The sequence below is a fragment of the Procambarus clarkii genome, chromosome 51 (assembly GCF_040958095.1).
Source record: "Procambarus clarkii isolate CNS0578487 chromosome 51, FALCON_Pclarkii_2.0, whole genome shotgun sequence".
NCBI classification, from domain to species: Eukaryota; Metazoa; Arthropoda; class Malacostraca; order Decapoda; family Cambaridae; genus Procambarus; species Procambarus clarkii.
In genome coordinates this window covers 18,508,353-18,533,044 of record NC_091200.1, presented here as the reverse complement: position 1 = coordinate 18,533,044, position 24,692 = coordinate 18,508,353, and the positions used below count along the sequence as shown (strand labels likewise).

The 24,692-nt window shown below is 48.0% G+C and overlaps 2 protein-coding genes across 3 annotated transcripts in view; one reads left to right on the top strand and one right to left on the bottom strand.

The window, feature by feature from the left end:
• MESR3 (misexpression suppressor of ras 3) overlaps positions 1-24,692 on the top strand; it is a 187,868-nt gene that overhangs the window by 77,971 nt on the left and 85,205 nt on the right. The window lies entirely within an intron of this gene.
• On the bottom strand, positions 5-15,270 carry LOC123774474 (putative uncharacterized protein DDB_G0290521). The gene is made up of 2 exons (XM_069303806.1): positions 15,082-15,270; positions 5-907 (listed from the first exon to the last, which is right to left on the bottom strand). Exons 1-2 carry the CDS (start codon positions 15,268-15,270, stop codon positions 5-7), a joined length of 1,092 nt encoding a protein of 363 aa, XP_069159907.1.

The window sequence follows — 24,692 nt, the reverse complement described above, 5'->3', positions numbered from 1 at the left end:
GGGTCTAGTGGACGCTGGGAGAGGAGCCAGGGGTCTGGTGGACGCTGGAAGAGGAGCCAGGGGTCTGGTGGACGCTGGGAGAGGAGCCAGGGGTCTGGTGGACGCTGGAAGAGGAGCCAGGGGTCTGGTGGACGCTGGGAGGGGAGTCAGGGGTCTGGTGGACGCTGGGAGAGGAGCCAGGGGCCTGATGGACGCTGGGAGAGGAGCCAGGGGTCTGATGGACGCTGGTAGAGGAGCCAGGGGTCTGATGGACGCTGGAAGAGGAGCCAGGGGTCTGGTGGACGCTGGAAGAGGAGCCAGGGGTCTGGTGGACGCTGGGAGAGGAATCAGGGGTCTGGTGGACGCTGGGAGAGGAGCCAGGGGTCTGGTGGACGTTGGTAGAGGAGTCAGGGGTCTGGTGGACGCTGGTAGAGGAGCCAGGGGTCTGGTGGACGCCTGGAGAGGAGCCAGGGGTCTGGTGGACGCAGGGAGAGGAGCCAGGGGTCTGGTGGACGCTGGGAGAGGAGCCAGGGGTCTGGTGGACGCTGGGAGAGGAGCCAGGGGTCTGGTGGACGCTGGGAGAGGAGCCAGGGGTCTGGTGGACGCTGGGAGAGGAGCCAGGGGTCTGGTGGACGCTGGGAGAGGAGCCAGGGGTCTGGTGGACGCTGGGAGAGGAGCCAGGGGTCTGGTGGACGCTGGGAGAGGAGCCAGGGGTCTGGTGGACGCTGGGAGAGGAGCCAGGGGTCTGGTGGACGCTGGGAGAGGAGCCAGGGGTCTGGTGGACGCTGGGAGAGGAGCCAGGGGTCTGGTGGACGCTGGGAGAGGAGCCAGGGGTCTGGTGGACGCTGGGAGAGGAGCCAGGGGTCTGGTGGACGCTGGGAGAGGAGCCAGGGGTCTGGTGGACGCTGGGAGAAGAGATAAAGAAAGGCTGAGAAATACCAATTAAGTATTATGAAAATTTTTTTGGAAGGACTATTTCTTGCGCATGTTGATAATGTACTGTTACTGGCAAGTGGAAATGTGAAGGCCTATGATAAATAGTAAAACTTGCTTAAAGTGATCAGTTACAGAAATTTTGCAAGAGCCGGAGGGCCAAGAGCTGCAATAGCTCCCTTAGCAGGTGTATAGCCTCAGTGTCGAACTTTAGGCTGGGTAGAAGTGCTCCAACACTCGCCTGTTGTGCACCTAAGTATTAGGGGCACGCATGCGTGCATTGCGTGCACGTGGCATGCATGCATTGCGTGCACGTTGCAGGCATGCATGGTGTGTTGCGTGCACTAGCGTGGTGAGGTGGGGCAGCAGCAGCAGCAGGAGTCTGGTGAGACAAGGAACATCCCGAGGCTAATGCACTAATGTCAAGGGTAGCTGAACCTGGGTGAGAAAGTGCTGACAGTGGGAGTGGGAGAGAGAGAGAGAGAGAGAGGGGGGAGAGAGAGAGAGGGGGGGAGGAGAGAGAAATGAGAAAGAAATCCGGGATGGAGTAGGCGTGGGTGGAAGGGGGGGGCGAGGCTGAACGTCAGTAGAGGGAGGTAGGCAGAGGGCGTTAGAGAGCGTTGAGGGGTTATCTTGAGATAATTTCGGGGCTTTAGTGTCCCTCGACCAGGCCTCCACCCCCAGGAAGCAGCCCGTGACAGCTGACTAACTCCCAGGTACCTATTTAATGCTAGGTAACAGGTGGCATCAGGTTGAAAGAAACTCTGCCCATTGTTTCTCGCCGGCGCCTGGGATCGAACCCGGGACCACAGGATCACGCGTCCAGTGTTCTGTCCGCTCAGCCGCCGGCCCCCAAGGGGTGGTGGTGGAGAGTTGAGAGGACACGAGAGGAGGTTGTCAGTCACACGTAGTTGAAATTGAAATTGAAATAAGTTTATTGAGGTAAAATACACACAAAGGGATGAGGTAGCTCAAGCTATTCTCACCCCGTTCAGTACATCGTGTTAATACATACATAGACACACATCACAAACAATAAACATATTACCAAACATTCTGAGAGATAAACATCTATATTTCGTCACACGTAAGGTTGGGGGGAAGTTTGTCGCGCTGTAATAAGATTATTAATTACACCAACTTCTTATATTAGCCACAAACTTTATCCAAGCAAATATATATTATAAAAAATATAATTTTTTCACTTGGTTTAGCTCTCGACTCACACTTGTGAATCTCGGGTTAGACTCCCAGGTGGGACAGAAATAATTTATTTTGTCGGGGATAGGCATCTTGTGTATGTGTACTCACCTAGCTGTACTCATCTAGGTGTGCTTGCGAGGGGGTTGAGCTTTGGCTCTTTGGTCCCGCTTTTCAACTGTTAACTCTCAATCAATTGGTTTACAGATTCCTGAGCTTATCGGGCTCTTATATTTATATTTGAAAATGTGTATGGAGTCTGCCTCCACCAGGAAGTGTGTATGTGTACGTGTGTGTACTCACCTAGTTGTGCTTGCGGGGGGGGGGTGAGCTCTGGTTCTTTAGTCCCGCCTCTTAACTGTCAAACAACTGGTGTACAGATTCCTGAGCCTACTGGGCTCTTATCATATCTACACTTGAAACTGTGTATGGAGTCAGCCTCCACCACATCACTTCCTAGTGCCTTCCATTTGTCAACTACTCTGACAAATGTATGTATGTGTGTGTGTGTGTGTGTGTGTGTGTGTGTGTGTGTGTGTGTGTGTGTGTGTGTGTGTGTGTGTGTGTGTGTGTGTGTGTGTGTGTGTGTGTGTGTGTCTGTGTGTGTGTGTGTGTGTGTGTACTCACCTAGTTGTGTTTGCGGGGGTTGAGCTCTGGCTCTTTGGTCCCGCCTCTCAACCGTCAATCAACAGGTGTACAGATTCCTGAGCCTATCGGGCTCTGTCATATCTACACTTGAAACTGTGTATGGAGTCAGCCTCCACTACATCACCCCCTAATGCATTCCATTTGTCAACCACTCTGACACTAAAAAAGTTCTTTCTAATATCTCTGTGGCTCATTTGGGCACTCAGTTTCCACCTGTGTCCCCTTGTGCGTGTTCCCCTTGTGTTAAATAGACTGTCTTTATCTACCCTATCAATCCCCTTCAGAATCTTGAATGTGGTGATCATGTCCCCCCTAACTCTTCTGTCTTCCAGCGAAGTGAGGTTTAATTCCCGTAGTCTCTCCTCGTAGCTCATACCTCTCAGCTCGGGTACTAGTCTGGTGGCAAACCTTTGAACCTTTTCCAGTTTAGTCTTATCCTTGACTAGATATGGACTCCATGCTGGGGCTGCATACTCCAGGATTGGCCTGACATATGTGGTATACAAAGTTCTGTGTGTGTGTGTGTCGCAGAGAGAGAAGAGAGGGGGCTTAACGGCTGAGTGGATAGCGCTCAGGGTTCGTAGCCCTAAGGGTCCGGGTTCGATCCCCGGCGGAAGCGGAAATAAATGGGTAGATTTTCTTTCACCCTAATGCGCCTGTTCACCTAACTGTAAATAGGTACCTGGGAGTTAGACAGCTGCTACGGGCTGCTTCGTGGGGAAATGTGTGTGTGAAAATTAGCATTAAAGACTTGCCCGAAACCCTATGCGTGCTAGTGGCTGTACAAGAATGTAACAATTCTTGTATAAATAAATAAAATACAAAATATATATATCTAGGTGAGTCTAACTGTAAGTAATAAAAGGAGTTACCGTCAGGGAGGATTTATCACGGAGAGGTTCGGGTGATATGGAGGCGGTTTGGGCCAAGTCTCCCGCCTGGTTATGGCCCCCCGCTAATCCTTCTGTCTGTAATGTAAATGTTACTCTTTTTTTTTTTTTTTTTTTTTTTTTTTTAGATATATACAAGAGTTGTTACATTCTTGTACAGCCACTAGTACGCGTAGCGTTTCGGGCAGGTCCCTGGAATACGATCCCCTGCCGCGAAGAATCGTTTTTTCATCCAAGTACACATTTTACTGTTGCGTTAAACAGAGGCTACAGTTAAGGAATTGCGCCCAGTAAATCCTCCCCGGCCAGGATACGAACCCATGACATAGCGCTCGCGGAACGCCAGGCGAGTGTCTTACCACTACACCACGGAGACTGCTTAATTAATGTGGCAACAGGCTACACTCCGCTGACGTTGTGTGCCAGTGGAAGGGCAGACACGATAGTACTGTTATTCATATTTGGAACAGAGATTGGACAAATGGGGTTCAGGAGAAAATAACGGGATATTTTAGTAGATGGAATAGAGGAAAAAGGGTATTTCACTCAAGCTGTGTGTGTAAGCTGGTTAACAATTTTGAGATTTTAAGAAATGCTGTCACGATCGAATGTATTATGAAGGGAGAGGGGGGAGGGGAGGAGGGAGCTAGTGAGGTGAGTTGAGGTCACCTCTGCCCTGACCAGTTTTTAGGGTTGGGGAAGGGGTTGGAGGGAGGGGGGGGGGGGGTAGAGGAGATGAAGAAGGACTCGTCTTGGTGATGTTGCTGGGGGAAGGTGGGTGGTGGTGGTGGTGAGTGCTTACCTATAGGTCTCTACGGCCTGGATTGGAAGGGATAAGGCAGATTAGTTCTTTGGGCTTCGCCTCCTCGTTATTTTTATCGGGGGCGTCGTTACTTCTCTTGGACTTGTGGTTCTGTTGGATCTGTCAACAGAACCACAGTTGGGAGTTGTGGTTCTCAACAATTGTGGTTCTCAACAATTGTGGTTCTGTTGGATCTGTCGACTTAAGCTGTGGTAAGGGGGGTGTTGGTAGTGTGTGGGGGGGGGTGGGGGGCTTGAAGTGGTGGTGGTAGCAGACGTGGTGGTGGTGGTGGTACGTGGGTGGTGGATACTCAATAGTGAGTTACGGTGGTAGTTAGCAGTGACAGTGCTTATGTAACGGTGATTACATGCACTCCAGCTCTTCATGCCCTCCCACTAGGAAATGTGGGCATAAGGTCGTGAGTGGGGAGGTACTCTCCACTTGAGTACATACACTCCACTAGCTCAACACCTGCCATGGATACAAGTGTCTCCTGACACTTCTTCAACACATTTGTATGTCCAGCTTCCACTTGTGTCCTCTTGTCCTTCTTTCTCTCAAGACGCGATCCTTGTTCAACTCGTCTTTTGACCTCAGTATCTTGTATGTTGTGATCATATCACCTCTGTTTCATCTCTCGAGGGTGTTTGAGCAGTGATGGGGATGGTAGTCAAGTGATGGTGGTGGCAGTGGCACTGATGGTGGTAATAGTGACAGGGGTGATGGTAATAGTGGTTATTTAATTTTGCTCCGGAGACTATAGTTTATTGGGCAGCGCCACTCATCCTGTGAGTGATCATCCAGCTATTTGGGAGATGAGAGGGAAGGGGGGGGGGGGTGTTGTTCATGCTGGAAGAAGTACAACATCCCCACCGGCTATAGGGAACAAAACCCGCTGGGTTGTTCATCTAGTGTGGTGTTGTAATGATGGTGGGAGGTGGTAGTAGCGGTGGTACTTGTGACTGTATTAATGGTGGTACTATTAGCAGTGGCAGCGAGCAGAAATGTTGGTGGTAGTGGCACTGGTGTTGGTTGACACGAGGGATGATGTTTTACCTGTGAACTTTGCTTCAATTGTCCCAACACACAACATTGACCTTGACACACACATCAAGCCTCCAAATGGACTTCTGCCCTCATCAGATCCACAACTTCTGACCTTTAAACAACTATTTAAACCTCAGCACCTCCAACAAAATCCTTAAAATCGATTTCAAAATTAACTTCACGCTTCCCAGTCCTGAAAAGCACATATCTGAGGAAACATCCATGGCAGTCCAGAAGTGGATGCCTCACTCATAAGCATCCATGGCAGTCCAGAAGTGGATACCAAACAAGCGTCCATTGCGCTAGAGAAGATAATCTCTCACCCAATACACAATTAGCAGGACTAACCGGGTTTTGGTGTGGCTATGTGGGCCTGCGGGCAGCTCCAAACAACAGCCTGTTGGACCAAGTTATCACAAATCGATTCTGGCCCCAGGCCGGGCTCGGGAAGTAGAAGAACTTGATGTATCCTCTCAATGTATGTCCTTGATGTATCCTCACGCTGTGTGTCCTTGATGTATCCTCTCACTGTGTGTGTCCTTGTTGATGTATCTTAATTCAGTTATGGAAGAATGGTTATCGTGGCTGCAAATGGCTGGTAGAGAGGTTAGCTCACCGCACATACATTCATACATACAGGAAAGAGAGGGATCAGGAAACAAGTGACAGGATGAACAACCCACCGGACTCACTCCTGTTGGGTGATGGTGTACACGCTGTTATGGCGGTATGTTATTCACAGGATGAATGACGCTGCCCAATAATCTAGCCCTTCGGGACAAAATATTAAAATTATTACATTAATGTAGGCGGCCAGCGGTTGGAAAAGTTGTATCCGAGAACTGAAGTTTGGTCAGCAACCTCTTACTTGATAAGAACATGCAAAGTTGCTCATTGCAACCATGTGGCCAAGAGCTGCAGTGTTGCAAGGTGGAGGTCATTGTTATTTTTAACCTTCCAGAGTGGGAGGGGATGATGAAGAGTCCTGTGGTCCTTGTAGGGGCGTGACCCACGTGACCTAGCCAGTCCTTCACTCTTGACCCTACACCCCATCATAGGTCAGGGACAGGCGGCCATGTTACTGCCCTGGCAGGAGGTCCATCATGGGGGTACTCGACGCCCATCACATGTAATGGGTTAACCCGTTCTCGCACTTTCTTTAAGTCAATATTGACTTATTAAATACGTGCATATGTGACATACTAATTTATTGTGAATATTTTAGTTTACCTTGAAAAGCTTCATAGAAAACACCGACCTTACCTAACCTTCTTAGAATGTTAAGATAAGCATCTTATTGCTTCGTAATTACAATTATTACTTAACCTATACCTATAATTGGTTGAATGGGTATGGGGGTTAATTCTAGTTAGCAGTGATTGCTATATATGTCGTAAATTCTGTAAACTGTTAACACAATCTAATCAGTGGGTGGTAGAAGATGATACCCAACAGGTGTTCAGGGAGAATTCTTTTAGTCGTTCTTCATAAAAGACAAATGGTGTGACATACATGGTATAAAAGGTCTCGAATCTTTTCTTTAAAGGTCTTTAGGACTCTAAATTCAGAGTCCTAAAGACTGTTCTTATGTTAGCCAATTTTGCGTATGCGGCTGTTATAAGTTGGTGTGGGGCTTCGGGAAACAGGTTCGGCGTAATATCAACCTCTTAGTCTTTTCATCTGTATGATTCCATTTGAGGATTTCTCTCCCTTTGGACTTTCTTTTCTATTCCTTTCTATACTGGACTATTCTTTGTATGTGTGTTAGTGTTTACCAAGTGGTGACAGTGTAGGTCATCTGACGGCCTGGTGGCCCGGGCGTGTGGGCGTGTGTGTGTGTGTGTTCGCCGGGTGAGTGCACAGTCTGGGTCATGTGTTTGGTGGCGTGGGCGTGGGCGTGGGCGTGTGGGTATTATGCCCTGGTGGTGGTGGTGGTGGTGTGGGCGTTATGGGGTGGTGTTGTCACGGGTGGGTACACATCCTGGCAGCTGTGTGGTGGCCGGGTGGTGGTGTCTTGGGGTGAACATATACAGTACCAGGAAAACCATGGAAACGTGAGCTCGAGGTAAACAGTTACTGGCGTCTGGATGTCCCGAGATGTCCCTAGATGTCCCTAGATGTCCCTAGATGTCCTAAGAGGGCGGTGGGGACATTCAACGGGTCTCAGCCCCCGTGACCCATGTTCTTGCGGCTCGAGCCCTGACCAGGCCTCCTTTAACATTCAGCATAAACTAGTTCTTTACGCAGACGGCGTCGAGGCTATGACTTCTTTGTATTCACTGTTCTTGCTTTGTATTCTTATGTCATAAACGTACTTTTTAACTTCCGAACTTTTTGAAGTTCGGAAGTTGACCTTTTTTGACCTTTTGAGCTTTTTGAGTTACATATAAAGCTTTCTCAGTAGAAATTTGAGGTACATTGTTTAACTAGTGCATCATTTGCACTAGTTAAACTATTATAACATAACATTTACTTTTGTTACTTCTGTTGCATAACTTGCAAGCCAAACAAGTGAATGGGTGGCGAGGAAATGATTCAATGAATAACTAAGGAACTGGAAGCAATGATCAAATTATTCAAGGTGGTTTAGCCAGAACTTGAATGTGACATCATTAGTTATCGGGCCGTTACTGGGATAATGTGACATCATTAGTTATCGTGCCGTTACCGGGATAATGTGACATCATTAGTTATCGTGATGTTATTGGGATAATGTGACATCATTAGTTATCGTGCCGTTACCGGGATAATGTGACATCATTAGTTATCGTGCCGTTACTGGGATCACCGGCTTGTCCTCACTCACACTCATAATGCACAACAGTTGTGCCGTAGTTGACCGCAACGTCCAAATTCCGGTGTTTTGGTATAATTAGAAGCAGTGGTATATTGACATATTAGTATTTAGAGGGATAACACTGCTTGTCTCCGCTCAAACATTATATATAATACATACATACATACATACATACATACATACATACATACATACATACATACATACATACATGCATGCATGCATACATACATACATACATACATACATACATACATACATACATACATACATACATACATACATATATACATACATACACAGACATGTAAACAATTAACATAAAGCACTCGCGTGGAAATTATAATGCAAGTGAAGCCAATAAGCCACAAAATACACCAACTCATTGTTTGGACAAATACAGCTTTCTCATTGAGACGAGAAGAGAGGCGGCGGCTGGTGTACACATTTGTTGTGGAGGTTAGGTCATGAGGGAGCGGGTGTGTACTCACCTAATTGTACTCACCTAATTGTGCTTGCGGGGGTTGAGCTCTGGCTCTTTGGTCCCGCCTATCAACCGTCAATCAACTGGTGTACAGATTCCTGAGCCTATTGGGCTCTATCATATCTACATTTGAAACTGTGTATGGAGTCAGCCTCCACCACATCACTTCCTAATGCATTCCATTTACTAACTACTCTGACACTGAAAAAGTTCTTTCTAACGTCTCTGTGGCTCATTTGGGTACTCAGCTTCCACCTGTGTCCCCTTGTTCGCGTCCCACCAGTGTTGAATAGTTCATCCTTGTTTACCCGGTCGATTCCCCTGAGGATTTTGTAGGTTGTGATCATGTCCCCCCATGTGTGTGTGTGTGTGTGTGTGGGTGGGTAAATAGGTACTGGTTATCACCCCCATGTTTTCCTATTGTGCTCCCGCTATCTTCACTGATATCTGGGTGATGATACTAATGATGTTGTGTGTGCACAGTGGGAGAGTGGCCACTATACCTTCCCACTCGCTGACTCTATATAACATCTTGTAGAGTTGACTTGAAGATGTTGTTGTTTTAGATTCAGCTACTTGGAACAAAAGTTCCAAAGTAGCACGGGCTATGGTGAGCCCGTAGTGGACTTACCTGGCTTGGGGAGGTAGGAGAACTTCCAGAACCCCATCAAGCAGGTGTCGGTACAGTGGAGGCCTCGCTTGGTGTAGTTCTGGGCTCGATCCCCGATGGTTCCAAGTGATTGAGGCACCAACCTTCCTTTCGTCGTACCTCAGGTTGTTTCTCTTCAGATCCCTTCCAAGTGCTATTTTTATATACTGGCGTAGCACTTTCCCCTGATAACTACCTGACCTTGTTGTTGTGACGGGTGAGGTAATCAGGTGGGCCGCCTACCCGTCCGTGTTTACCTCGGGGGAGGAGTCTCTCTGTCAACAGTCTCGGTTGATAAGGTGACGGACAGTCGGATAGATGGCAGATGGACAGGCGAGAGGGTCGATTGGACGGCGAACGGATAGATGAGAGGGTTGGGTGGTTGATGGACAGGTGAGAGGGTCGATTGGACGGCGAACGGTTAGGTGAGAGGATTGGGTGGATGATGGACAGGCGAGAGGGTCGATTGGACGGCGAACGGTTAGGTGAGAGGATTGGGTGGATGATGGACAGGCGAGAGGGTCGATTGGACGGCGAACGGTTAGGTGAGAGGGTTGGGTGGATGATGGACAGGCGAGAGGGTCGATTGGACGGCGAACGGTTAGGTGAGAGGGTTGGGTGGATGATGGACAGGCGAGAGGGTCGATTGGACGGCGAACGGTTAGGTGAGAGGGTTGGGTGGATGATGGACAGGCGAGAGGGTCGATTGGACGGCGAACGGTTAGGTAATAAGGTTGGGTGGATGATGGACGGACAGGTGAGAAGGTCGAGTAGTCGACGAAGAGTCTCCACACACACATTGTTTTGTGTACATTATCTTAGTAAAGTTTCTCTGGGTGGGCACATCTCCTGTGCCAGGTGAGTACGACGGGCTCGCCATAGCCCGTGCTGCTTGGAACTTTTGGTTCCCAGAAGCTGCATCTAAAACAACAACATTCTCTGGGTGGTGGGGAGTGGAGATGATCTAGACCACACTGTACACAAGGAGCATCGGCTGATAGAACGTTTATGAAGTACGGGGATGAGGGTGCAAGGAGGTGAGTGAGTGAGATTCGAGGTAATTACGAAATACCTGAGATGGAACAGTTGGACTCTGCGCAGGGATGGGTTGTACAACAGGTTAGACCAGAGTCGGTGGGCGGTAGGCCTCGACCTGTATAACCTACCTCCTTGCCTGTTTCCACCTCACCGCCCCCCCCCTCCTCTCCTCCACTTTCACGCCTTCGTCAACCTTCCTTTGCTAGCCACCCTTTTCCTAGTCTTCATCTTCACAGCCCTCCTCCTCCACCAGTTTTCTCCCTCAACCTGCCTCCACTAAGCACCCTCCTCCACCAGTTCTCTCCCTCAACCTGCCTCCACCAACCGCCCTCCTCCACCAGTTCTGCTTCACATAGACAATTGGAAGGGGACTATACAGGTACGAGAACAAGGGGGACAAAGATGAAATACCCAAATGGGCCAGAGTCACTGTAAATAGTTTGCTCAGTTTTAAGATAGTGAATAAATGGAATGCACTAAGATGACGTGTAGGGAAACGTACACAGGTGACAGAGCCCAGAAGCTCTGGCACCTGTACAACAGTCAACTGCAGGGTGAGAGGCGAGATCAAAGAGCTGAAGCTCAACCCCTATAAGAATCAGTTATTCTAAAAAAGAATGTTAAACAATCCAGGTCAACATGGTTTTAGAGTAGGAAGATCTTGTCTTTCACAACTAGGTGATCACTGTGACAAAATTAAGAATCAAAATTTTGATTCCAATAGGAATCAAAAGTTGTGTATTCTGTACTTGCATAAAAACCAAACAAAACTGCAGACGTTGCGTACACAAATTTAGCAAAAAGCTTGTGATAACTGTATCAATGGAAGAATAGCTTATCAAATAAAAGCCGAAGAAATAACAGGTAAAGTAGATGGTTTTTCTGTTTCCTAACTAACAGGTTACAAAGAATGTCAGTACAGCAAACACAGTCCAACCTGAGTGGTGAGCGAAGCGTGCTTCCTCAAGGTGCGGCCCTCACACCCTTGTTCTTCATCATCCTCCTGCAGCAGCAATAATAATAATAATAATAATAATAATAATAATAATAATAATAATAATAATAATAATAATAATAATAATATTTTATTCACAAGATATGCATATATACGAATATAATACAAATGCATATGTGAAGGTATGGGAGTTACGTATTACAATAAAGCCACTGCTACGGAAAGCGTTTCGGACAAAACTTAAGAATAATTCAGTGAAAAATAATATAGGTAAAATGGGGTAAACGGTGAGAAATACGGTGATAAACTAAAAATAAAATAATACTGTGATAACGGTGATAAACAGTTATAACGGTGGTGATAAACAGAAATAAAACGGTGATAAACTAAGCTAATGCATGTGATAGCCTCAAGAAATTTAACAAATGATGTACAATATAACGGTGATAATGATGATGACAGGCATAGACGACAAGACATCACAGTAGGAGTAAAAGAACCCCCCACAACCCCTCCCCATAAAACACGCTTCCCACCTCCAGTTACAAATAATAGAGGTCACCTCTACACAATGTATATAAGAAAATGGCGAGGGGTTGCCGAAGACATTAAACAAAAATTAAGATAATTAGCGGACTTGCCATCTACTAAATTTAGTAAATAGTGCGCTAATTTGCAGCCAACATATTGCACCCGTCATCCATCCCCTTGTTGGGCTGTACAAATAGCTTCCAGTTAGCCGCTTGCCCACCTCATCCATTCAGCTGGTGAAGTGCACCAATGACGTCAAGTTAGATGCTTGCCCACCTTGTGCCAAAGAGACACCGGGGGGCACCGATCCAGTGCCAGGTAAGTCCACTACGGGCTCACCGTAGCCCGTGCTACTTGCCCCGCTCATGTGCCAGGTAAGTTACCGGCTCACCATAGCCCGTAAACTACTTGGAACTTATGTTCCGAGTAGCTGAATCTAAACCAACCAATCAACCATCTTGTGCCTCATTCACGCACCTATACAGGCTGTGTGAAGGCGGCGGCGGCTCTACTCTCCCAATTGTTTTCTCTCTCTCTTCTCTCTCTCTCTCTCTCTCTCTTCCCCTTCCCCCCCCCCCCCCCCCCCCGGTGCAGTATGTAGAGAGGAGCTGCCCCAGGACAGGTGTGGGCTGGGCGTTGACTCCACTTACCACTTTCTTGCCCCCACACCACCCGGTTCTTCCAGCTCCCCTGCTCCTTGTGGTGGTGCGAGGGTAGGGCTTACTTGCCGGTACCTAACAAATCAGTGACTTTGAGGAAGTGAGGTCTAGCTCTTGGGCCGCACCTGCTGGCTCTTGTCGTAGCTATTGTAGTGTAGCTTAGCTATTCTGACGTTCTAAAGCTGTGTCACATGTGGCCTTCAAGTTGTGAATGGAGGTGGTTTACACAATATTTTCCTTTCAGTGCATTCCACTTGTTGACCGTCCGTACAGGGTACGAATATTTTCGCAAATTTCTTGCTCATTTGCGTTTCTCAGATACCATCAGTGTCCTCTTGTTCTACTGTCTATCACCAAAAAGAGGCAGTTTTTGTCCACCCTGTCTATTGCTCCACACTATCTTATACAAATACAAATACAAATATTTATTCAGGTAAAGTACATACATACAAGGTGAGATACAAAAAGTTGAAGGATTTATAGATAGAGCTAGTACATACAATGCCTAAAGCATTTTATGTACTAGCATTGTATATGTTGTTAATATATCCCCTCTTGTTTCTTGTTCCCTCTGAGGTTGCCTTGCCTTACATTGATTCCGAGGATGAACTTCCCCGCGACCCGGTTTCTGGCCAGACCTCCTGGTTGGTGGTCTGGTCTACCAGACTATTGTATGTGGCTTCTCGCAGCCTGACGTATGAATCACAACTTGGTTCATCGGGTATCATTTGGAAGTGTGTATAAAGTTATCTTTTTAAACACCTTGAGAAGTCTGCCAGTTATGCCCCTTACGTTTAAGAGGAAGAGTGCTGAAAATTCTTGAGCCTTTAATGTTTATGTTAACCAGACCACACACTAGAAGGTGAAGGGACGACGACGTTTCGGTCCGTCCTGGACCATTCTCAAGTCGATTGTCTTTAATGTTTATAGTTCTCTCTGTGTGCCTATTGCACCTCAGCTTGTCAACGTGGGCTGTTTTGTACAGCATGCCATACCTTCTGGTCTCGTGTCGTGTTGTTTCCGTGTGAAAATTTGGAACCAGTTCGTCTAATATTTTCCAAGAATAAATTATTATGCGTCTCTCTCGTCTAGACGTCGTCTTCAAATAATATTAAGAGCCTGTAATTTTTTTTCCGTAATGAATATGGAATTCCAGGACTCAGGGCTTGATGCCGAGTCCATGAGCATACTGTCTATGGCTATTTCCAAGTCCAATGGGGTTAGGGTGACAGCTGATATATTATTTGGTCTTGGTATAACATTCATGAAGAATTCATTTTGGTTATCTATCTTCAGTGTGTGTAGGGGTTCACTGAAAACAGAATCGTACTGTATCCTCAGTATTTAACTCGTTTCTTTGTTGTCAGCTGTGAAAATTCCAGCTTCCTTGCTCAGGAGCCCAATTTTAGTTTTTGAGGCAGAGTGCCCTGTTCTGAATCATTAATTGATAAAGATTAAGCCACCCAAGAGGTGGCAAGATTTTGCATAGGACAAAAGTATTTTGGATTCCTCTCTTATTTCACTGATGGCCTTTTGCTGTCTTTGCCTCTCCTGAATTGTATGATTCTTGTAGCCATAGTTCAATCGTTTCTATTTCTCTACATATTTATTGTCGTTCCTGGGATAGGTTTTTTTTTCGCCTATAGAGAGTACGCAGTTGTCGTTCCATTTTTGTTTTGGCCGAAACGTCGTTCCTTCATTTTCTGACGTGGGTTGATCACCATCTTGAGGTTATCTTGAGATGATTTCGGGGCTTTTAGTGTCCCCGCGGCCCGGTCCTCGACCAGGCCTCCACCCCCAGGAAGCAGCCCGTGACAGCTGACTAACACCCAGGTACCTATTTTACTGCTAGGTAACAGGGGCATAGGGTGAAAGAAACTCTGCCCATTGTTTCTCGCCGGCGCCCGGGATCGACCCCGGGACCACAGGATTACAAGTCCAGCGTGCTGTCCGCTCGGCCGACCGGCTCCACCTCATGTCCTCTTCACCATGGCTTCAGCCATGTTATTGCGACTCCTCGTCTGCATTTGCATCGTGTTGTATTTTTTCTAAGTGGTATGTGGCTTGAACATATTTCTAGAGCTACAGAGCCAATTTTTTTCTAGGCATTGATTTAGGTTTACATTTTCTAGCTGTTCTTCCCAGCTTATTTATGTGAGGTTTTGCTTTATTACTTGCAAGTTAATCACTGCGTGACGGGAGATATCTCCCGTGGTCTATTACCTATCCTTGTCTGTACTTCAATTAGGTTGTGATCTGAATAACAGGTCTTTGTAATCATTATGCTCCTGATCAGTTCATGATTTGTGAAAATAAGGTCTATTGTGCTTTCTAATTGGTTCTTCTGTTTGCTGGTTTAAGGGAAATCTGTCACACATCCTTAAGAGGTCACTTGTGTGTACTCTGTTCATTTAGACTTATTCCTGAGATTCATTTAGACTTCCTGTCCTTCCCAACTTGGTGCAGTACCTCCTGGGCGTACCGTCCCCCTTGGACGTGCCGTCCCCCTGGGCGTGCTGTCCCCTGGGCGTGCCGTCCCCCTGGACATGCCGTCCCCCGTTCCAGTCTTTCTTGCGACTCCACACGTGAATGTGTAGTCCTCGGACATCCCTCAGTGTCTAGGACAAACTCTCCGTATTTTCGTGCCGGGGTGAACATTGCCCGATAGGTTTTGTTGGTGCAGCAAGGAGGTGGGTGTCCTTGGCGGGGCGTCGAGCGGAACACCTCCGGCAGGAGAGGTGCAGTTCAAGAGCGTTTCTCAACTGTACAACCTCACTTGGGTCTGGTTTTTATAGTCTCTGATGTGTTCACGTTCTCCTCAATTTTATTCTTGCAAGTCGGCTGCGATTTATTAAAGTAACGTGGTACTGGTTGTTATAGTGTCAATGATATACGCTCACTTGATCCTTGGGCTTATCTAGGAGGTTGCCCAAGGATCTGCTAGTTATAGGAGCCGTGGAGGAGCCGTGGAGGTTGTAGCTGGGGTGTGACTTTTGAAGCGCCCATGACTGGTCAAAAGCGGGAGGCAGGATAACGTCGTACCATTCTCGAGGAATAAGGCTTATGTCTAGAGGGGCCGCAGAGCCTTATTTCCTCCGATTTAATTTGTGTGGGAAAGGGACGCTCAGGTTGCGAACCTAACAGCGAGGTTCCCTGGTTACGTCGTTAGATATATTTTCCACCAAAGTGGCAGCTCTGGTTGCTTCAAGACTGCCCAAGTTTTGTTTTAAATTACTTTTCAAGTTGTGTAAATTATCAGCGTTTGGTGAAGGTACCTCGGTGTGGTGCGACATTTCCAGAATTATGCTTAAAATTGTCCCCTTATATAAAGTTGTTTAGAAATAAACACTGAATTGTTCCACAATAGCGTAGGTCTGATCCAGTGTGGGTAAGCCAGCGTGGGACACCTCCGGGGGTGGGTAAGCCAGCGTGGGACACCTCCGGGGGTGGGTAAGCCAGCGTGGGACACCTCCGGGGGTGGGTAAGCCAGCGTGGGACACCTCCGGGGGTGGGTAAGCCAGTGTGGGAACGCTCAGGCGTGGGTATACAACCACATGAGCGATTCACAGCGGCGAGTCCCGAGCCATCCCTGGCATTTGGCGGAGGTTTTCTCTCGAGGAATTTCACTTCTTGGGGCGTGGGTCTGGAGGCGGGGATCTGGAGGCGTGGGTCTGTGGGCGGGGGTCTGGAGGCGTGGGTCTGTGGGCGGGGGTCTGGGGTCGGGAGTCTGGGGTCGGGGGTCTGTGGGCGGGGGTCTGGGGGCGGGGGGTCTGTGGGCGGGGGTCTGGGGGCGGGGGGTCTGTGGGCGGGAGTCTAGGGGTGTTGGGTGTACGCTGTGCAGTGACGTCAATTGTACGACTCTGATTGGCCAGCCATGATGTCATCACCGGTCACTGGCTACAGTACGTAATAATAAGAATAACAAATAATAATAATAATAATAATAATAATAATAATAATACGATTCTGCTTATTACCCACGACATTGGTTATCATGTATAACACAACAACCGTTTATTGATGTATTATGTATTGTTGATCTGTAGTAACGTGAGAATTGTTTATGTAATAAACTAAGATGAGGTCTGATAAAGACCTTTTGTGCCCTCTGTAATGCTTTTTTGCGCTACCGCTCACAGGATGAGTATGGGGGTACAACAATAAACACAATCAAATCAAATGTGACCAGAGTTAAGACTCCTGATATTCCTGAAACCTCGGTCAGTCGCTGACGAACCGTTTGTCAGTCCTGGGGACGCAGCCTCGTGCCAAGATTCTGCACCTTTTAGAGGTTTTTGTGTTGAAGTCTCGAGGGTGTGGGGGGGGATGCAGGGGCTGGTCTCACGACGGTTGGGTACAGTATTCGACCTGACGTTTTGTTACGTCATTGTAAGTTCTGTATTCTGTAAATTGTCATTTCATTTATGTACGTGTGCTCGCGCTTACATAATTGTTCTTACCGATGTCCTTAGAGGGGGGTTAAATCTAGCTCCAGGACCCCACTTCATAGCTGTATAACTTGCCGCCTATATAATTCCCGAGTAGTGCTGTCCTATACAGTTACAGCACCGCTCCAGTGCCTGGTAAGTCCACTACGGGCTCACCATAGCCCGTGCTACTTGGAACGCTTTGTTTCCAGTAGCTGATTCTACAAATAATAACAACAGCTGTCCTATTTTGTTTTGAAGTTATGGATCGAGGTGGCTTCCACGACCTCTGCTTCGAGCGCGCTCCACCACCCGTGTCTGTGTTTGTGTGTGTGTATTTACACAATCTGTGAGTTGGAAAGTGTGTGTGTGTGTGTGTGTGTGTGTGTGTGTGTGTGTGTGTGTGTGTGTGTGTGTGTGTGTGTGTTTTTACTCACCTAGTTGTGCATGCGGGGGTTGAGCTTTGGCTCTTTGATCCCACCTCTCAACTGTCAATCAACTGGTGTGTGTGTGTGTGTGTACTCGCCTAGTTGTACTCACTTTGTGCTTTAGTGTATGGTTTTAACCTTCAATAGCACAAAACACAGGATATCGGACTTTGTGATATCTTTATTTGAAGATGTGTATGGATGCCGACTCGCAATGTCTTGTGAATGTGAGTCGGTGAGTGAGTGAGAGTGCACGAGAGTGCAGGAGTGAGGCAAGACGGGTGTTTGAGGAGCTCAGGGGCGAAAGCACTCGAGGGAAAGGCAAGAGAGTTCAAAAGTATCGGACAATGTGTGTGTGTAAAGTTCTGAAATAAAGTTCCCAGAAGATTGGCAACGTTGTTAGTGTTAAGAACTGCATTTGTCAGATATATTTGTCTGTGTCTCTCCTCGCTTTCTCTCTCTCTCTCTTTTTCCTCCCTCCTGGTATATAGTTATTACCATGAAGCCCGGCCGCCAGGATAATCCCGAGAGCCGTCCCCGCCACCGTCCTCACCCCGCTCGGCCAACCACTATCTGCACCATACATCGTCTCAGATTCCCACTATTATGTAATGTGGGAACGTAGTTTCGCCAAGGTAATATATCAGTAATTGATTAATCCGGCGTCAACCCGTTAACTTTTGTTTTATGTCTTTTATTTTTATTTTACGTTATTTCTTTTTTTTTTAGGCTTGAACAGTTTTGTATTTGTTAACTTCTCTCTCGCTTCCTGCCTTCACTGTTTCTCTCTCTCTTTCATTTATCTTCCTTCGCCTCATTCCCTTCTCCGTTCTTTCAGTGATTTCCTGCCCTTCTTCCCCTCAGTGCCTCTCGCGGCAGGGCAGCAGGAGCCACGAAGGGTCATAACGTGGGGTGATGTGCGTGCCTGGTGGTCCCTGTGGGGGGCCGGGAGAGGCGGATTGGCGCCCATGTTCTTGGAATTGCTCGTTATACAGCCATGTCGTTTTGTTGATGTGGCGAAGTTGGGGGTGGAGAGTGTTGCAGGGGGTGGAGAGTGTTGCAAATGATGGGGTGGACATGGGGCTGACCACCATATAGTGTCCTCCTCAACACATGCCCGCTGCGTTGCTCTTCGTGTCACTTGAGCGAATTATTCACCAAGGTACAATTAATGTTTAATTTACAGAAAGTCTTCCTGGGCCGTAACTGTGAAGGGTTCTCACCAGGTTCCGGCAGGACTTTTGAGATCAGCCGGGCTGTGCGGCACGTTGGTAGCAACAGGCTTGAAGATCAGTATAATATCACGAAGGCATGATTCCCATAGGTGCCATAACCGGCCACACGCAAGCTACATTTGCTTCTATCAGTGCTGATGCGTTTATATAGAGATGAATCTCATAATAGTGTTGGAGGAGACATTGAATGACACGATAGATTGGCCGCCTCCTGACCGGCCGTCCGGCCCCCCTAACCAGCCGTCCGCCCCCCTAACCGGCCGTTCGGACCCCCTAACCGGCCGTCCGGCCCCCTAACCGGCCGTCCGGCCCGAGGCGGTCGCTGGTACCTGCAGCTGTGACGCCTCATTGATCTCTGGGATGCTGCTCATGCTCCTCCACACATTCTCTCTGTCCATTGTGTCTTGAGGTCATCAGCTGAGACTGCCTGCTACCAATGCCCGGATTCGCTGACTTGCTGCTCTTCTGCCTCCGCGTCTTCAAGGCGTTGCCATTTTGGGGATTTGAAGAAGTGTTGTTGACGTACAGGGCTTTCAACCCTTCCTTCGGCACGTGCAGCTGTCAACACGTTGTTCTCGTCTTCGCCACGTGAGAAACCATCCACCGTCAATGCCGATCAACTCCTGCTGGACTCTCATTCTTGTCTTGAAAGGCGGTCATAAGAGGACGGTCTCGAAGTCTGGTCTTCCTCTTGTAGTTCAGCAACTTACAGCAAATAGGCTAATATTGGTTTGTGGGGGGGGCAGTGGCAGGGTGTGGAGGGACAGTGACTAGGTGTGGGGGGACAGTGGCAGGGTGTGGGGGGCTTCCTGCCACTGTCCATCACACACCAGTGGCAGGGTGTAGAGGCACAAGAAAGTGGGTCCCCCTAACGCATATAGTGAGTGCGTGCGTGCGTGAGTGAGTTAGTGAATGAGATATTTTTGAGTGTGGTATGGCCATATTGTCGTAGACGGACATATGGATGAAAGTAACTGGGTGTAAATAGGACCTGTTTTGCAGGGATTTCAGTTTATAGTGCGTGGGAGGATGAGCGGCGGATGAGGAGGGATGGGACAGCACGCCATAACGTGGATGTTGAGACAAGGGAGAGGAGGGGGGGGGGGGGAGTGTCTACCTACTCTTTGTTGACTTTGCAATGGTTCCGGGAATCAATGACTCCCCCCCCCCCTTCCCCACCATGGACGGGTCTGGAACCTGGTCTCCTGGTTGGTGGTCTGGTCAACCTGGCTGTTAGACGCTGCTGCTCGTGGAATTTCTTTACTGTGTGGTTTGTCATGAGGTAGAGTGAGAGAGTAAGTACTTAAGAGACTGGGAGGGGTGGGGGGGATATGGGGGTTAGGGGACGGGAGCTTTGGGGTGGGGGGGGGACGGGTATCGACAGAGAGGTTTTAAAGATGATGTGTTGCATTGGGAGTGACGTTGACAGACGGGTTACCGCCCCGTCACCGCCGCACCTGTCCTAGGTACGCCGCCACACCTGTCCTAAGCACCCCACCTCGCCACACCTGTCCTAAGCACCCCACCTCGCCACACCTGTCCAAGGCACCCCACCTCGCCACAAACAACGTCCCGGTCTTGCTAGCTAGGACACACACACACACACACACACACACACACACACACACACACACACACACACACACACACACACACACACACACACACACACACACACACACACACACACACACACACACACATACACACACCCACACACACACACACACACACACACACACACACACACACACACACACACACACACACACACACACACACACACACACACACACACACACACACACACACACACACACACACACATACATATTACCGCCCATCAACCTCCACCGCCTATTCCACAACTGGGATTCACGTGTTATCCTGCAAGTCGGCTTTGCTGCTCTTAATTTTTTAACAAAGTATTTTGTACGTGTGACGCTGTGGGTTGCTGCTGGGGATGACTGTGGTCTCGTGACTCTGGGGATGACTGCGGTCTCGTGACTCTGGGGATGACTGCGGTCTCGTGACTCTGGGGATGACTGCTGAATTGCATCACGAATAGATCAAATAAACATATATTTTTCCCCCAGTCAAGTTACGTGCCAGGTCAGTCCACAACGGGCTCACCATAGCCCGTGCTATTTGGAACGTTTTGTTCCCAGTAGCTGAATCTTAAACAACAACATTCCCCCAGTTCCCGTGTGTTACCTGAAGGTATTGGTGGCCATACCAACTTGACTCGGCAGCTTTCTTAAGCATAGGAACTTCCTCGGGGCTGATAGCTGCTCACCTCGCCGGAGCAGAGCAATGATATTGTACTGTACGTCTGTTTTGTATAATAATAACCAAGATACCGGGATGGTAATGTTCCCGCTATTAGTGATACTAGCCACGAGGGTGAATAGCGTTGAGAGTGGTATTCACTTAACTCCCCTTTTATATATTTTGCTACTTTGTCATTTTTAGGTGTTGTATTGGAAGCCCCCCAGGTTCTCCTAACAATTAATAGATACTAAAGTTGCCCTTGGATTCAAATAAGTAACGTAAATTACACAAACTAATTTTCCAAAATTTATTTCTGAAATTCATATTACCCGGAGTCCCATGGTTACTGATTCCTTGCCTTCCTGGGGGATCGGTGATCGACACATTCAGGTATGGTTGGTCGGGAAGGTGGTGGCAGTGCAAATGTGTTTTGTTATTGTTTTTAACTAATAACCCTTGTCCTTGGTGTATCTTCCTCATTTAATATTCCTCTTATATACGTGGCAGTCCAGTGAGGGGTCATACTGGACTGTAACAGTGTTAAGCTGGGGTATTGAGTGAAGAGAGACAGAGATGTACAACAGAGAGCGTATAGTACGATTATGAGAGATCACAAGATAACAGGATTAATACTGGGGAACATTGGGTTATTACAATAAAGGCCGCGGTTATTACGACAGGGTAAAGCGGTCATTACAAGAGGGTGGGGAAAGGTTCGGTGCTGTGGTGGCCAGAGCTGCACCTGATCGTGTGACGCCCTAGACCAGGGGACACTTGTTGTTCTCCACCTGTGACAGTGCCCACCTGCTTACGTTACTCCCCATGCTGTACTTGCGGTGTGTGTGGGGGTGAAGAGGGTGGAGCTTCACCTCTATAGTTGCCCCCCCCACTTAAACCTCCTGTCGACTGACGTTTTAGATGTCCGAGCCTATTGGGATCGGTCATGTCTACGTTTGTTCAAAGCATTGCGAGGTTGTTGCTTCCAGCGGTGTTGTAAGCAGCTGCGGCTGTCTCTATCAAAGATGTTGTGGGAGGTGAGGGTGTTGTTGTATGAGGGTGTCATACAACAACACCCTCACCCCATCTCCAACACGCCCTCCGTCCTCTCCCCACCCACCCACAGAGCCCCCGGTGTGTGGAGTCGTGTTGCCACGCTGGTGGGACGCCCTCCATCACTGTGTGTGTGTGTGGGGTTGTGTAGTCTCCCCCGAGGACCTAATAACCCAGCGCCATCTCACCCTGGGCATTCCTCCCTTCACGCCCTCAAATGGGCGGGAAAGGCCGCCATGGAGGGAGACGTGGCAGGGGGTAAGGATCCCCTGCTGAATATTTGACATTATAATTCAATTATTGCCACGTAGAAATGATGTATTTGACAATATATATATTTTTTATTCTTTTGAAATCAAGTTTGTTATGAGGCTGTGTGTTCAGAGTGATTTTAATCCAGACTAGCCATTAAATTTGTTGACGTGAAATGCTGAGAGGGCTGCCAATGTCTGTAACTTCATAATATAATTATGGTTTAAACTGAACAAATCCACAAAGGCCGTGACGGGGATTCGAACCTGCGTCCGAGAGCATCCCAGACGCTGTGGATTTTGTGGATTTGCCCTTGTGGATTTGTTCATTTGATGCATCACGCTATTGTGATTTTTGTGTGTAATAGTTTAAAACTAATTATACCACGAAGTTTAAACTCCGTTGTATAATTAGTTTATCGCAATTCTATTATATAATTAATTTATCTATAACTTCAGGGTATAATTATTATTAGTTATGCTTCAAATTGTCTCGGTATTCTAATTGGTTCATGATGGTGAGTGTTGTTGATACTGATAATGTTGATGCGTTACTGATACCGTGCTAAAGACTCACTAGTGAGGAGTACTTGTAAACACACACACACAAACACACACTCGTATGTGTGTGTGTGTTGTATCTAATAGCCAGAACTACGTTCTTGGCCTAGTAAGCAAGGCCCGATTTGCTTGACAGGCAGAACGATATAATTTTAAATATTTCTCTTCAAATTGGTTCTTTCCGAACAATAATAACGTTATTTATATATATTAGGGACACGAGTTACTAATTTAGTTAGGCTAGTTTAGAATAGGTTAGGGTTAGGTTAGGTTAGGTTAGGTTAGGTTAGGTTAGGTTAGGTTAGGCTAGTTTAGAATAGGTTAGGGTTAGGTTAGGATAGGTTACCTTGAGGTGTTTTCGGGGCTTAGCATCCCCGCGGCTCGGTCGTCGACCAGGCCTCCTCGAGGTAGGTTAGGTTTGATCACATTTGTTAATTTTGACTCAAATACAAAAAAAAAAATCGTATATAATGAAAAACTTCATCATTCCATCAAAGATAATTTTGGAAAAATTTAATATTTAATGAAAATTCGGTTTGTTAGGCACTCTGCCTATTAGGTACGGTATTTTATTGTCTCTACGTGCATTATATATGTTCTCTGTATGGCATCTTATTCATCTTATTTCAGAAATCTTTCCGGCCTTGAAAGGGAAGTTGAGTATCTAGGAATATTAAAAAGATGGGACAGCACAAAGGATTTTAAAAAAAGGAGCATTGTTCTTCATCCTAGAATGTGAAGGATCTCATCATTCATCCTATCATTTTCCTGACTTTTTTTATTATTTTAATTTTGATGTTATACATTTGTTCCGTTAAGCGCACTAAATATTAGGTCGGCTGACATACCGTTATTTCTAGATCCTTCACGTGTCGAATTCGTTCATTGAAGAGATTTGATTGCATTTTTATTTATCCTGTGTCCAGTTTAAGTTCTATGTTTTTTTTGACCATATCTGAAAAGCCGGAATTTATATGTGTTGAATATCGTGTTATTTTAAGGTGCCTGTTTGGGAAAATTATTGACACCTGTACTTTGTCAGCGTCTCCTGCTGAGGCAATATTGGTGGAGAACACCTCGACCTGGTGATGGTGGTGGTGCAGGTGGTGGTGGTGGTGGTGGTGCAGGTGGTGGTGGTGGTGGTGCAGGTGGTGGTGGTGGTGCAGGTGGTGGTGGTGCAGGTGGTGGTGGTGGTGGTGCAGGTGGTGGTGGTGGTGGTGGTGCAGGTGGTGGTGGTGGTGGTGGTGGTGCAGGTGGTGGTGGTGGTGGTGCAGTTGGTGGTGGTGGTGCAGGTGGTGGTGGTGCAGGTGGTGGTGGTGGTGGTGCAGGTGGTGGTGGTGGTGCAGGTGGTGGTGGTGGTGGTGGTGCAGGTGGTGGTGGTGGTGGTGGTGCAGGTGGTGGTGGTGGTGGTGCAGGTGGTGGTGGTGGTGCAGGTGGTGGTGGTGCAGGTGGTGGTGGTGCAGGTGGTGGTGCAGGTGGTGGTGGTGGTGGTGGTGCAGGTGGTGGTGGTGGTGCAGGTGGTGGTGGTGCAGGTGGTGGTGGTGGTGGTGCAGGTGGTGGTGGTGGTGCAGGTGGTGGTGGTGGTGGTGGTGGTGGTGCAGGTGGTGGTGGTGGTGCAGGTGGTGGTGGTGCAGGTGGTGGTGGTGGTGGTGCAGGTGGTGGTGGTGGTGCAGGTGGTGGTGGTGCAGGTGGTGGTGGTGGTGGTGCAGGTGGTGGTGGTGGTGCAGGTGGTGGTGGTGGTGGTGGTGCAGGTGGTGGTGGTGGTGCAGGTGGTGGTGGTGGTGCAGGTGGTGGTGGTGGTGGTGGTGCAGGTGGTGGTGCAGGTGGTGGTAGTAAGCGTTGCCAGAACTATCAGCT